Source organism: Brachyhypopomus gauderio, chromosome 5 (assembly GCF_052324685.1).
Source record: "Brachyhypopomus gauderio isolate BG-103 chromosome 5, BGAUD_0.2, whole genome shotgun sequence".
Classification (NCBI taxonomy): domain Eukaryota; kingdom Metazoa; phylum Chordata; class Actinopteri; order Gymnotiformes; family Hypopomidae; genus Brachyhypopomus; species Brachyhypopomus gauderio.
The window spans coordinates 27225147-27240760 of NC_135215.1; the positions used below are offsets into that span (position 1 = coordinate 27225147).

A 15614-nucleotide genomic window follows, 5' to 3' on the forward strand; every position below is an offset into this window, starting at 1 on the left:
TCAACAGAAAACAGGAAACAGCTGAAGCGCTGACTCTCTCACTTCTCAGAAAAACGCAGGCTTGCAATCGCATGTGTGGTTGTTTTTGTTTATGAGCAGAGGGCTTTAAATGTACCACGTGTTGAGCTCTGTAAAGTTCTCGGCCATTCTCCTCTCCCTGTAGGCCATTTTATATCACTTATCTAAAAAAGAAAGCCTTCTGATAAAGGTTAAACAGTGTTTAACAAATCTTTCACAAAGGAACACTTTTTATTAAGAAATTAGTTAGACCTGTGTTTCAAAGTTATTGTGTTTACAATTTGGCTCTAAATATTTTTCCCCTATCAGGCCAAAGTACATCAGCTCCACCATATATAAATTACAAACTGTAATACATTCCTGACAAATTACATCTATGAAGTGAGGCTAAACTGTGGGGTGAGTGGGGGGGGGGGGGGGGCTGTGGGGTGAGTGAGGCTGTAAGGTGAGGGGGGGTTGTGGGGTGAGGGGGGCTGTGAGGTGAGGGGGGGTTGTGGGGTGAGTGGAGGTTGTGGGGTGAGGGGGGGTTGTGGGGTGAGTGGAGGTTGTGGGGTGAGGGGGGCTGTGGGTGAGGGGGGGGGGGGCTGCATGTTTGACAGACTGCTGTTGCCTGTCAGTCTCAAAACTGACTGGCTGTTTCTTTCCCCCTGTTTGAGATTTTCTTTTCCTGTGGGAAAAAAGGGAGAGAGAGAAAAAACACCAAGGTGCTATTTTCCACGGCGAGGACTCCACAAACTCCTTAAAAGACAAGCTGAGCAGACGAGTGCAGTGTCTATGACACACGGCGGGCTTGCCTGGGTAACAACTGCAAGAATCGTCCCGCGAGGTCAAGCGCACGTCCTTCACAGCGTCCACATTCCACACGCAACTAGCCTAATTTCTAGTTAGATTTAAGGACACACATGCCACCTATCTCCCTCTCACACACACACACACACACACACACACTCACACACACACACACACACACACACACACACACACACACACACACACACACAAACACATTTATCTCTGCTGAGTCTGTTGACATTTCACTGTCCTCTCTCTTAGTGCAGACGTGTCCTTGTTACCCAGCTATCATCTCTTTGGCCCTTGGCTGTCCACACACTCCACTGAGCGTGTGTTCGCGACACTGATGTGCATAAGTTTAGTAATAGTCTAACTCAATGGTATCTTGAATTCTGGCCTATCCATACTATTACCTGGGATGAATTCTGTGATCGGATGCAAAGCACTTTGTAAGTCGCTCTGGATAAGAGCATCTGCTAAATGCCGTAAATGTAAATAAGAGCGGCTAGTCGGGGCTAGTCGGGGCACACACGGTCCAGACACCGACCTTTCCAAATACCCTAGAGTCCGATGCAATACCCAAAAGAGCACACCTACACCTTACAAGAAGCGCTCCAGTCTGGTTTCCATTATGCATTTCATAGCAGTTGCAAAAACCTGGCTGTTTTCACCACGACAGCCATGTATAGCGGTTATGAGGAACTGTGACTCTCCATGCAATGCCGAAGACACTCACAGCGGGGGGTGCATGGGGGCGTATGGGGGCGCATGGGGTGAAGCTCCTGCGGGTGGAGGCTCCAGTGGCAGCAGGGTTACCCGGTCAGGCAGGTGTGCTGCCTCACAGCTGCATCCGCCCGTCTCCACCTGGATCTCAGTTACACCAACAGGAAACCACTGGGTCAAAGTAACACGAGCGAGAACATGATGGCATTGTCACACGTATGCATGCACACAACTGCACCAAACCACACGCGCACACGTCTTTGTCACAACCTGATGTAGAAAACAGCACTGTTTGATAAACACGCAGAAAACATCTAATAACACACATGAACCAGCCTCACATCAGTGTCAATAAAATCAGCAATTCAGCTGCTGTAGATCTGACGTAGACCTGACGTAGACCTGGCGTCCCCCTCTGACTGTTTATTGCTCTCCATTATGGCTGCCTCCTGTGCCCTATGGACAGGAGGTGAAGTGAATTAGACACGTAGACCCGACAGGCATGAAGACTCATGTGACCTCTGCCAGGAATCTGAGCCTTCAAGAGTCTGTATGGAAAAATAGTAAGGCACTGAGCATGCTTCTTCTCTCTCTCTCTCTGTCTTTGTTTATGTCCAAAATTGAAGGCTTAAAGCGTACCTGAGTGGGAGGTCTGCACTGATATGTCTACACCGTAAACAGTGAATGCCAAAACGTTTTCCAAGAAGCATTCAACACTATTTGGGTAGGCAGCAGCGGTGGAGCACAGCACCCATGCAGAGACCGGGACGCAGCTTCAAGATCCTCCCTGCAGTCTGGTCAGGTCTGAAGATCAGAAAAAGACTGACAAATCTGGATGCAAAAATCACTGACGTACATCAGAAAAATGAAGAATTCCGTAATATGTGGCACAAAGCAGTTTCGTGATGTCCGTGATTGTAGTGGCCCAGAAAGTGTTTTTAGGTAATTTCTGCAGTAGTAGTAGTAGTAGGTAGTTCCCATGGTGGTTGAGGTTTGTTTGCTGCAACTTCCATATTTGTGTGGGGGAGTGAAGACTTTCAAAGTGATTTATGCCACGTTTGTTTACAACAGGGTGTGAGGTGCATGGCAGACTGTGTTCCGTGTTTCTAAATGGCCCTCTGTGTGCCTGAGGCCTTTTGGAACATTTGCACGTTTCTCTGTGTTTAGCACTCAGTGGAAAATAGATTAGCAAAAGGTTACTCATTCAATCCCCCTAAAAGCCTTTAAATGCCAGTGTTTGGCAGGGGATACGTCTGCTGTGGATTCAGGACGGCAGGAATCGCAGGTAAGAAAAGTGTACATCAGGCCTTATGAGATAAACACACGCGCAGACAGGAACAGTCTCCAGATCTGTGACCTGCTTCCATCAAACACGCTGTGCCTGTCCTCTCCAAACGAAAGTGTTTGGACAGCCAGAGCCTGCTCTGGATCTTGCCCAAACAAGAGCAACCATCTTCCCCCTCCAGACCGGAGCGGTTTATTATCATTGGTTCTTTTGTCCTGTCCGCAACCCACTTCCCTTTCTTTCCTCTCTCCCTCTCTCCGTTTAACTGTTGTCTTACTCAGCCAGCTGCTAAGCAACCTCAGAAACCAGGAGTCTGGAAACCAAGGGGAGTTCATCTGCCCACTTTATTTTTTTCTTTTTTTTTTCCGGAGTCAGCACTTCGCAGTGCTACACTGTACATGCTTAAGACTTACCCACAATGCTCTGTGTTTGATGTACTGCTGTTGGCACAGAGAAGATCTTCTATTTTGAGAAAGGAGTTGCAAGGCATAAAACCTTCAACTTTAAAGATGCACATATTTTGTTACTTTGTTACTATGTTTTTTTTTTGCTGAGTCGAGAAAATATTGCAGTGTAATCAATGAGTTAGTTTCCAGTTGAACTTTAGTTTAATTCGGTCTGATTCACTTCTTTACAGTTCCTTAATTATCACTGCAAGAGTGCAACAACATTTGAGTATATGAGGCCTCCATTTTCATTTCAATAAGAGAGGCACTGGATACACTGTCCAAAAACAGAGATGGAACTAAGACACACGTAAATTGGAAGAATAATAAATACTTAACAATAATCTAATAAACATGTAACGATGTTACATTTACTTGATGTACCTGAAAGTATATTTCACACTAAACAGATCAAACATATTACAGTACATTTTTGTATTATAACACAAAGGTTGCTTCTCTTTAAGAACATTCATGACTCATATCGTGGAATGTGTAGCTGTTGTGCTAAATATGGCACCAGGCTGGAGACAGTGCTGGGGTTAATGCAGGAGATAGTACTGGGGATAGTTCTAGAGACAGAACTGAGGACAGTACTGGATAGTACTGGGGATAGTTCTAGAGACAGCACTGAGGACAGTACTGGATAGTACTGGGGATAGTTCTAGAGACAGAACTGGGGACAGTACTGGATAGTACTGGGGATAGTTCTAGAGACAGAACTGAGGACAGTACTGGATAGTACTGGGGATAGTTCTAGAGACAGAACTGAGGACAGTACTGGATAGTACTGGGGATAGTTCTAGAGACAGCACTGGGGACAGTACTGGATAGTACTGGGGATAGTTCTAGAGACAGAACTGGGGACAGTACTGGATAGTACTGGGGATAGTTCTAGAGACAGAACTGAGGACAGTACTGGATAGTACTGGGGATAGTTCTAGAGACAGAACTGGGGACAGTACTGGATAGTACTGGGGATAGTTCTAGAGACAGAACTGGGGACAGTACTGGAGATAGTACTGGGAATAGTTCTAGAGACAGCACTGGAGACAGTACTGGAGATAGTACTGGGAATAGTTCTAGAGATAGCACTGGGGACAGTACTGGAGATAGTACTGGGAATAGTTCTAGAGATAGCACTGGGGACAGTACTGGAGATAGTACTGCATAGTGCATATAAAGAGGAAACTGGAAACAACTCTGTTGTGCAAGTACTGTAGTACTAAGGTCTTATATGTAGGGCTGGATAGGTAAACTACCCATTCTGTTTGTGTGAATATACACACATCCCTTTTTCTGACAAAGCAAAATGTCTGCAGGGCTGCTTGGGTCTAGCAAAACTTCCCCTCAGACTTCTGCCTCTGCCTGGCCTGTTCCTGACAGCTGGGCTACCAGACTGCACCAGTTCCCTCCATTTTAAACAATGCATTGGCAGGCTTTTGGTGTGTTTTTTTTTGTATGCTTCCTGAGACAAAACTAGAGCAAGAAACAGAGCAGAGAGATGGTTTATAAAGAATAAGACCAGGTCTTCCGGGGAAACATTGCCAAGATAGGAAATCTTTTATTACAGAGAAAAAAAAATTCTTTCAAAATATAGAAATCTGTACAACTTCCCCACGATCAATTTACATGAACTGTACAAATTTACAGCAGTTCATTACAACATACCCAAGGAAAAGAAAAGAAAACACAATAAAACATGTACTGCCAGAAGATCACAACAGAGAGAACCTTTCATCTTGGGTTGCTTAGATTTTTTTGTTTGTTTTGTTTTATAAGAAAAAAAGAAGAAAAAAAAACAAAGGATAAGTCTATCAGCACAGAGTGTGGAAACTCATTTTGTTTACCAAAACAACTTTGGTCCTCGCCAACATTCCTGACACAAATGGCTTCACTTATGAAAGAGCAATCTGTGTTAAAATATGAAATACAAAAAGGAACACACTTAGACACTTCAGAAAATTAATTATTGGCACTTTCCATGTGTAATGTTATGTATGTATTCTACCATATGTCGTACAATTACAATACATTCTACAAATATGCAAAACACCCCAAATGTGAAAGTGACAATAATTCTAGTCATTGCTGAAAACGACTGACAAGGAAAGCTAAAAACCCAAAAGTGAACCAAATAATTCCCTTCCATTTTTCACATCTTAACAAGCACTTCTCCACGAGGGTTTTGAATGAATGTCGGAGGCCTGAGTTTGGCAGTACATTCCTGTAGAGACTTTTCACATCTCAATGTCACATAACTTCAACATTAACATATTAGTGCATTTTATGTGCTCTTTCCACCATCCGGAACACTTTCCCGATATCACTGAAGCCCGTTTGCGGCATGACTAAAAACGAAAAATGAGGCTCGGAAACCAAGAGGCTTCTGTTACTCTTGTTGACACAGAGGGGACGTAGATTCATGTAGGTCTAAAAATATCTAAATTGTCCATTCGAATTTGGCTAAGATCACTAGGCTGGGGTAAAACGCTCTTAATAAAAACCCCCCTCTGGAGAATCAGGGGGAACGCTGCCTGTCTGAATACCTTTGGGAAAGTGGGTCAACATCTGAAACCTCTTGTCTTAAGGTAGGCCCAAAAATAATATCAGAGGTTTCATCAACATACCACGAAGAATTGCATCAGCCCGTGTTCACGGTGAGAATTAGCAATTATGCCTGCGTGCTGCTGTCCACCAGAGCAGAATGGAGAGTCTGCCATGACCATCGGGAGAGCACCAACAAGGAGAAATCATGCACACACAACAGAGAGAGAGAGAGAGAGAGAGAGAGAGAGAGAGAGAGAGAGAAGGGCAGTGCATCAGCACCCTGGCTTCATTACCCATGATTCTCTAGGGTCTACGGTATTAGCACAAATACAGGATGGATCATCAGTGTCCTGCCTCAGTAGCTTAACAGCACTGGCCAGAGTGTAAAAACACACATGCGGACTCACACACTCACACACACTCATACACACACTCATACACACACTCATACACACACTCATACACACACACACACACACACACACACACACACACACACACTCGCGCACAGAACAGTCTCCCTGCAGTCCAACTTTGCCCTGCTCAGATTCACTCATACCAGTACATGTCTGATCTCATGTAAACAGATTCCACCTGAATCCATCAGCAGCACTGTGACCAGAGGCTAGGAGGTAACTGTGGTCTCCTTCTCTCTCCCTCTCAGTAAGGCTCAGTGGGTGAGGAGAGCACTCAGGTGAGCGTGCTGGCTGGTCCGGGCGTGCGGGTGGCAGAGGTGGTGCTGGGGAGGGGGTCGGCTCGGGGGAGGTAGCTGCCTGGAGCCTGGACCCCCATCCTCCACCCAGCCCGGGAAGGGAGATGATATGTGTCACTGTGTGCTCCGTCCAGCTCTCCGAGGGGGTCGGGGATGACGGGCAGGGTAAGGGGAGGGGGCCCTGCTCTTTGTCTAACTGCGCTAAGCCCTGCCGGTCCGCTATTGGCCAGCGCTGGGGCCAGATGCCCAATGACGACCCTGCATGGAGCTGCAACCCAAGCCCTGGAATGAAAACATTTCACCAGGGGAAACGAGAAGAATGGCACCCCATCCTGCCCTGTCAGGGAGGCGGGAGTAGGCTAACCCAGCCCTGCTCCCCACCGCTTGGGGCTAAAGGAGAACAGAGGAGGCTCCTCCGTCCCTCACTCACACAGAGGGCCACACCTCCACCTCATGCTCCCAGCATCCAGTGCGTGCACATCCACATGCTTCTCATGTCACCAAAGAGAAAACGCACAAGCAAAGAGCTATTCTCACACAGCTTGGTATGCCTGTGTCTAAATTGTCTGGAAAGTTCAAATCGCACTACTTATCAATCTGGGCCCTGGTTCCCAAAGAGACTGTAGAGTTAGAACATCTTAAAAAAGTAATAATAAGTCTTCTTCCAACCTAAGATCACTTCGGTTCGACAGTGACTTTGAGATACTGGGCTGTGGTCTAAAATGAAATCATTTTTGTCTTCTGTTGATAAAGCACTACCCTTATGCACCACAGTTTGATGGAGACCAAACAGAGAACAGATTTCACAAAGAAAATCTATAAAACAAATAAAAAAACAAATGTAAAAGAAGTGGGGTAATGAACTGATAAGAACTGGGACAGTTGGAATGTGGCCATTTAAAAGAAACACCACACGCAGTCTAAATGTCAAAGTGCATTCATCATTTGTCTAAGCTGTCTGAAAAACAGGACAGCTCTGCTACATCTTTCTTTTGGTGTGACACGAGGGCCTGGTTGTGTTAAATCAGTTTTCTTTTAACGTGACATTCATCCAAGAGGGAGAGAAGTATCCCCCAGGAAGGAAAAGTACACAAGAACATCATCATCAAGGTGTGGATGACAACACCCACGGCAGGCAGGGTGACACGGGCATAACATCGAGAACGTGGGCTTTCGGAAAACTTCAGACGGGTCCAACTGAAGCCCAGGATGAAAGATCAAACATGGCAGTGCACTGGCCACTGAGGGGGAGAGCGAAATAGCTGCGGAAAAAGGAGTGAACATAAAAAAAAGAAGAAAGTAAAATGTTAGCAATAAAAATTGTGTGATGGTTGGGGGGGGGGGGGGGGGGCTGTCAGGGCCGGTGGAGTCGTTGCCATGCCTGGGTTTCAGAGAGACCGTATTCACACGCATGTTGGTGGTGGTGAAATCAAAAATAAGAACGTGAGCAAAAGTGCAGTCACCACTGATGGTTGCAAGTAAAAGCCCCCAGGCTGGTCGCAGGAGTACGGGCCAGTCTCTCCAGGAGGGGGGCACCGTCTTGGTTCTTCATAGCTGCCCCAGGGTCTGAGCCTCTGGTTGATCCAACACAAACACCGAACAGACAACCAAACAAGTGAAATTTAAAACTATGTGGTTTCCATCATCTGAACACTAGGCCACATCGTCTGCTTTTTTTTCTCTTTTGCCAATTTTTTTTTTCCCTGCTCCTCATTTCATGTTATCTGAAAAACGCGTCATGGCACTCCACCCCCTCTTAGCTGGACACGGTCATCATGTAGGGCTTGGCCGGGCTGCTGCGGCCCAGACCCAGCAGTTCCTCCTTGCAGCTGATGTGACTGTCCACCAGAGAGGGCGCCATTGAGGCGGAGCCGCCCGTCCCGGCGGGGGCGGAGACGGCGACGGGCGGCGACTCGTACAGCACGCAGATGGAGCCATCCTCGCCGATGCGGTAGGACACCTCGAAGGGGTCGACCCAGAGGGTCAGCTCGCTGGGCAGCAGCAGGTAGAGCTGCTGGATGCTCAGGCCGATGCGCTGGCCGGCCCGGCCCACCAGCGGGTCCATCTTGTGGTTGATGCGGATGCAGCGGTAGCCCGAACCCTTGCAGGGATGTTCGGGGAACCAGTGGTGCTTGTACTGCTCTGTGGAGAAGAGACCAGAGACGGGTTTCAATATTCAAAACTACAGAGCACAGACACGTATGCAGGTAATGACGTTCATATTCATAATGTCCAGTGTTATATGAATACACAATTACGGTTTTGCTATTGGTAGTTTTTGATGTTAAACCAAAATAAAATGGAAAAGGAAAGTACACAGCTTGGTTTTGAAAAGTAAAAAATGTGTTTTCAGAAAGGTACGCAGGCACAGTGAAAATCTCAAAAATCGGAAAAAGGCAACAACCCAGCAGCAGGAATCCGTAAATTTGCGTTTTGTTCGCATCACTGTTGGTGAAACAAAAGCCAAAAGTCTGAGTAGGAAAGAGGAAAAAAAAACCCCAACCGTTGGTGAAACACTGATAAACAGTCATAAACCGTGTGCCCAGAAGGGCTACGTGACAGACAAGGACAGGGCCATTTGATTGCACAATCCCCCGCGTCACAAAGTCCTCAATTGATGGTGTTGAACAACAAGAGCAAAAGGTTCAAGCCCTGGCACAGCAGCTGCGGGGGAGGAGTCTGCCTCTTAAAGTGACGGCGTCCCACTTTAGCCAACCGCTTACCGAAACATGGGGCAGGTTTGTGCTTACTTGCTCAAGATATAATGTAACAAGGTACACACATTGTGCACTACTTTTGGGTCTATACATAGCAGCCAATACTGTAAAACAAAGTATTCCCAGGAGCCTTTTTTTGTTTGTTTTTCTTAATTGGGCGTTATTTGTCACGGACGGTGTCGCAACGGGCCGGGTGAATCACACGTCTGCGGCAGGCCTACAAGGGCTCTTGGTTCAGCAGGACCAGCAGGGCAGCACGCGTCTTCTCCCTGCTCTAGCAGCCAGGCCCGGGCTGCAGGGAGAGAGCAGCAGGCGACAGGGTGGGCCGCTCGGTTTTAGTAAGGCCTAAAAATAGGCCAGCCCCACAGAGCAGCTGGGGCCCAGTCTGGGTCCTGCCCTGCTGAGGCCTGACAGGGACACGCAGTCCCGTTCTAGTCCAGACCTGCTGCACTCACACATATTTTACTATGGGCTGGCCAGGGTGCCGAGTGGCTTGTTTCCCTGCATATGCCATAGTGCAGTATATGTGTGAGTGCGTGTGTTACAATCTCTGACTATTGAAAAAAAAGAAGAAGAGATCTAAAAGCTGCTTTTAACCACACTGGGGCTCTGCTATCACCCTCCCCCTCAACTGAAACCAGCCTGGTGCGTCCCAACCCCCAGCTGGCGAGCAGGACAGCTGTTTACAAACAGTCATTAGTGCCTGCTCCTTCATTTAAATAAGTGGCGGAAGTGGAAGAAGACTAACTACATAAACATGAACATTAGTGTTTAAAAAAAAGACTCTTAACATCTGCCTACAAAAACACTGGGTGGTCTGGGAACATTTCGCCTGAGCCTGAAAGTCTGGTCTGCTTGCGTTTGTATGCCAAATTAAAAGACTGGCTATATTTCTTGTCTTCTTTATGGAAGTGGATTGTAATTCTGTTTAACTTAAAGTCACATCTGAGTCATGTACTACATCTGACATCTAACTAACTTTATTCAAGCATACTAAAGTAAAAAAATATATACAAACAAAATATATAACTATATATATTGTAATTAATTAACCAAATTACTATACATAGTGCATTCTGAGATTTTATTGTTTAATCTTTTTCTTAGACATAGTAAGATAACATTTAAATCTCATCAGTTTTAAATAATTTATATTCTAGTGATGTTTGTTTTAAATATATATACAGAAAACGAGATAGATCATTTTATACCAATAGCACATTAGTTACATAATTATTATGATGGTACACATTCACTTAATATACAAACAACACTATTGTGTCGACAATGCGTCCCACTGCTAAGACACGTCCGCATAATACTGCGTTAAATTTCATGTATGTGCCGTGTCGTAGGTTGGAATATTGTTAATAATCATGAATTTAATAATCTGAAATTTGAGTTCGCCTTTCCATTTGATGAAGTTTGTTTCCATTCGGGCTATGCATTACGTAATTATATACCTACTCCGGCAGTCCAGGGAATGGCTCATGCGTTTAAAAAAGGCAAATTTGTCGACGAATAATCTTCCCACACATATTTTTTTTAATCTGGCAGCTGAAGTTTGTCGTAGAGTATTAAAACGCTGGTAATGCCTATTGTCTGAATGTGAGCAAAGAGTTTGAGCGGATCTGTTTACGTGCGTGCGCAGCGCGTGTCCGCGCGTTTCCGTCTATGTGGCCAACGACATCATTTCTTTATCAACACAAAGGGACGCCTGTTCTTCGCGTATTTCGGACGAACGGGCGACACAAAAACACATTTTTTTAATCATTTACATATTCCAAAACGTTGAAACGACACATTTTCAACTAGGCGAGGACTTTTTCTCCCTCACCTGCCATCATGTCGTGTAGGGTCTGGCTGAAGGTCTGGAGCTGTCGGTCGTTCACATGTCCTTTGACCCGCAGGAACCTCGACAGGAATCCGACGGCGGCGCTGATCTCAGGCTTCATGGTCGCGCGAGCACAAAGGGTATGCATGGAGTAGCTGCGCGCGCTAGAGCTGGGGCTTTATGGCCGATGGGCTTATCTCTCCGTTTCGGCGGTGCTCCTTGTTTTTCGTACGTTTTTCTTCTCTGTGGTCTATGCTGGGCATTTATTTCTGAAGGCAGGAAAGGTTTTACGAGCTTGCGGTCCAGGACGGTACCGTGCGGGGACTCCGGGGTGTTTTTTGTTTTTGTTTTTCTTAATTTCGAGGGGGAGGGCTGTGTTGTCGCGACGTGACTAATTCTCTCACACACGCTCCTTCAGCAAAGTGGGAAAGAATGAAAGGGAAGTTAGTTTATGTACAGCCCCCGCCGTCCCGCGCACCACATCACCGGCGACGGCGTTGACTGTGCACCAATCACGACGTGAAGAGGCGGTGACGAATCGGCGGAGGAGTGGAGCCGTGGCGTCACACCTCTAGAAATAAACAGAGCATGAGAGAAAAATGGAGCTGGATGAAATATTAACCCTTACCTCTGAAAAATAAGACCCTCTTACTTACAGCATTTCAGACTGCGTATAATAGAAAGCGCAAGTGACCACTATAAATGAATTAATGAATGCTTCCATGCCAGAAATCTATCACTGTATAATTAGGTTGTTTTTTGTGGTGTTTTTAAACAGTATTTTGAACTTAATAGTAACCTGAAGTGAGAAGCTGTGGATGAAACCAATTGTAACAGTGATGTCATATCTCAAAGCTGAGAATGGATGGAATTACCCACTCTTTTGGGGAAATCTGAACTGCTACCCCCGCAGTATCGCATAAAAGGTCATCTTCTGGCCTTTGTGGTTAGTTTGACAAAGCACCATTCTGTGGTATGTTAATCACATGTATCTTGCAGTAGCATGCTTTATGTCGTACATCAGTAACTGAAAGTGGTCTATTGCAAGAGCTGGTATTGTTAACAGCCAAAAGTGAACAGTAATAGCCTCTGCTATTAAAAGGAACTTTTCCAACATGCCCTTTCTTAAGACTCTTTATAGGTACTAGACATAAATCATTAATGAATATCTAAAACAAACCACTCGCTCAAGCAAATATACTATGTTCATCTTGCAGAGAAAAATAATCTTTGGTGAGAAAATCTGCTTATTGAAATTATAGATTTTTTTCCTAAAATTCCTTGCTGATTTGATAATATTTATTTCCCAGCATCTTGCCACCCATGCAATTTTGTGTGGCTGTGTTGTGGACACAGTGTTTTGTTGTTACACAACGAAAGCCTGCATATCTACTGTAAACAACCCCACTTATGGAGGAGGTGTTCCTGCCTCAGCGCCTATGATAAAACACAAAGGCATTTTGATTTCTTCCTTTCCTGACAGGCAGTTTGTTAGGGCCCGAGACGTGCGGCTCGCTTTAAGCACGGACACGTCGGACTGCGGGAGGGCAAATCGCAGTGCCTTTGCTGGTCTCCTCCAGATTGGCCGGCGAGCATGTTTACCGTGTGTGGGAATATTTCTCCATCAGAGATAAGAGCACTCCAGGGACATGTCACTCCAATCAGGGCGCAGAACACGCTGACCTGTTCTGAGGCTCCCTACTGCTCTTCCTTTTCTTACTTTTAACGCTCGCTGATGAACCTGTTTGTGCTCTTTGTGAAAAACACACAGCCACCATTCACTCTGACCTTATGCCTCATTCCAGATCGGTAGATAAAATTTATTTTAAGAATAATAGCTGGTCGTCGAGGCAGGGCACTTGGCCCCAGGTGTGAGCTAACAGGGAAGCCAAGAAATAAAATGTGACAGTAAGCACTTTGGCAGGTAAGACGCTACACAGAATTTAGCAATGGTGATCTTAACAAAAAAACAGCACCTCACTCTTAGATAGTATATTATATTAGTATATAATATGGTCAGATTGGTGGACAAATGGATGCATGTATATGGCTATTATATAATTAATTAATTGATTCACATATTTAATAAATTATATAATTAATATATTATATGAATGCATAATTAATTAATAGTATTTACCTCCTCTGTGGGGTTTGATTTTAGGAGATTTTAGAAGAAAACTATGTTTCCAGAAGGCAGACATGACATGTTTGAAAAACATACTGTAGCCCTCAATAGCTGCACAGGCCCCGCCTCCATTTTCTATGAGTACAGCAACCCCCTCCCCCACCCTCTTGAGAATCCTGACACCACACAGTGAGTGTGAGAAGGTGGTGGTGGTAGTTGTGATGAGTCAGGCAATCTGTATGTGCACACACACACTTCAGCCCTCCCGCTCAGAGAGAGCGTGCAGTCAGACAGGTAGGCAGACTGACAGACAAACACACAAAGAGGCATGAAAACATACAGGCAGGCATAGTCCAGAAAATATCATTATAGTGAGCACTCCTCACTACATAAGTGAGATGGCCACTGCCTGACATGATACGAAACATTACATTTCATACGTACGCAGAGCATTCCTTTCCTAAACAAAAACATTCTTCTTTTTAATAACATCAACCCAGCACGTCTGTTATTCTCTCGCTCTCCCGGCCTCTCTCTCTCAGTGCGCCTCCCCGAGGTGTGCTCGGCCGTGAGGAAACAGGGTGGACAGCAATCTGCCAGGGGAGTGCCCGGAGACGGACATGCAGGCGGCCCCGTGACCTGACCCGGGGAGAGACCCCCGCCGGACAGCGACCTGTCACTCCTCCGCCTCGCCGAACGCGTGATGGCCGCTGCCACTGGGTGTCCGGTCACGGGGCGGAGGGAGAGTCAGGGAGGAGAGATGGGGGGAAGAACATGAGCGAAGAGGAAAGCAGGTTGAGTCTCTCGCACACACACTCTCAACGCAGACTTGTTCAAACACATACACTCTGATCACACATTTACTCATTCACCTACATGGGCAACACACGCATACACACACACAGAACACACAGAAAACACGGAGGGAGAAGGAGAGGTGGGGGTTGGCGCTGGTCCCACCAGGGTGAATAACCAAGCCCTCACAGACCTGCCACTCCAAGCTCAGGAACTGCTCTGCTTCTCCTGTCTGCTCTTCAGGAGGGGACTGGATTGGCAGAAGACGTCAGTTTCGCTCACCTGATGATGTCAGCGACTTACTCTCTCTCACACACACCCACATTCTCTATACACATATGTATTCAGTGACTGTATGTGAGTAGCCAGAATACATACAGAGAGTTTTTAACGACAGCAATTTTGAAAAAAATGGAGAGAGAATAGTCCAGTTGTTCCAGTTGTGGATTAAAAACCAGTGGGTTTCACCAAACAACATTACAGCAAGAGGTTACAGATTATTTTCACACTTGTAAAACATTAAGACAATAGCTATCGTGTGGACATCGACAGATGACGGGGAAAGAGGAGGAATGTGTCCAGGCCTTGTTCAATAGGGAAGTGGCTTTCTCAATAAATACAGCAGCACTCTACCCAACACACAGTCATCCCCTCTTTGTGTCCTCTTCCTCCTCATTCACGTCCTCTCTACTGTTCCTCCCGTCTCCTTTGTTCCTATCTCCCCCCAAGGAAAAGGACCATCAGTGCTGGAATGAAAACCTTCCACATCGTAGACGCACACATTCGAGTCACGCCGTCCACTCAAGCAGGAAAACCCGAACCACCGCTCCCGTGAAGCTGCGCCCGGCTTCCCAGGAGCCTTAGCAGACGTCCGCGTGCCGACCGAGTCATGGAAGACAGTTGTGCGTGAGGAGGTGGTGAAACACGCACCCTAGACGTGACCTTCACCTTCCACTGCTCACGTGCAGACCTCATAAGAGCGGTGCAGTGTATTTACCAGATCAGAAGGGATCTGTATTTTATAACACAACAAAGTCTGACGGGCATGAAAGGCTGTTTTACAGTGCTACGCTAGAGGAGTAGCACACACGCTCACACTCCAATACTTTTTGTAGACCCTTATTATGCAGCTGTGGACTGGGAACGGTGTGCATGTATGTACATGTGTGTGAGGGTGTGGGTCCGGTGGGTGTGTGCACACGTGCATTTGTGTGTGAGGCATGTGGATCAGGGGTTTGTGTGCACATGTGTTTGTGCTGGGTGTGGGTCTGGTGGGGTTTTCGCACATGTGCGTTACAGGCTGTCTTGGTGATTTTCTGCCACTCCTTGAAATCGTATCATTTTCATCACCCCCATGTCTCAGCTGCTTGTACAATAGAAGAGATAATCACTTCCAAGTGACTCGAAACAAGTCTTAACTCTCGCGTTCGAACAATTCTGAGCTCACAGATTCTTAAGGTATTCATCCAAGGTTTCTGAAAATTGGTGGATGATCAGTGATTTGACTACAGGAAGCTTGACTGGAGTGGAGTGGAACCTTCCTGCCGTCCGTGGTCTGGGCTAATCTTCCTGCCGTCCGTGGTCTGGACTGATCTTCCTGCCGTCTGTGGTCTG

At 46.2% G+C, this 15614-nt stretch overlaps 1 protein-coding gene across 1 annotated transcript; it reads right to left on the reverse strand.

Moving 5' to 3' along the window:
• Nucleotides 1–4804: 4804 nt before the first annotated feature.
• btg1 (B-cell translocation gene 1, anti-proliferative) lies at nucleotides 4805–11501 on the reverse strand. Its single transcript, XM_077006805.1, has 2 exons — nucleotides 11081–11501; nucleotides 4805–8668 (listed from the first exon to the last, which is right to left on the reverse strand). Exons 1-2 carry the CDS (start codon nucleotides 11223–11225, stop codon nucleotides 8283–8285), a joined length of 531 nt encoding a protein of 176 aa, XP_076862920.1. The 5' UTR covers nucleotides 11226–11501; the 3' UTR covers nucleotides 4805–8282.
• Between the last annotated feature and the right edge of the window lie 4113 nt (nucleotides 11502–15614).

What these genes read in the sequence shown, in the direction of transcription:
- btg1 (XM_077006805.1), bottom strand. Translation starts at nt 11,225, where the DNA reads ATGCATACCCTTTGTGCTCGCGCGACCATGAAGCCTGAGATCAGCGCC. An exon ending in CCTACACGACATGATGGCAG is followed by an intron (nt 8,669 to 11,080) that starts GTGAGGGAGAAA and finishes TCTTCTCCACAG; the next exon opens with AGCAGTACAAGCACCACTGG.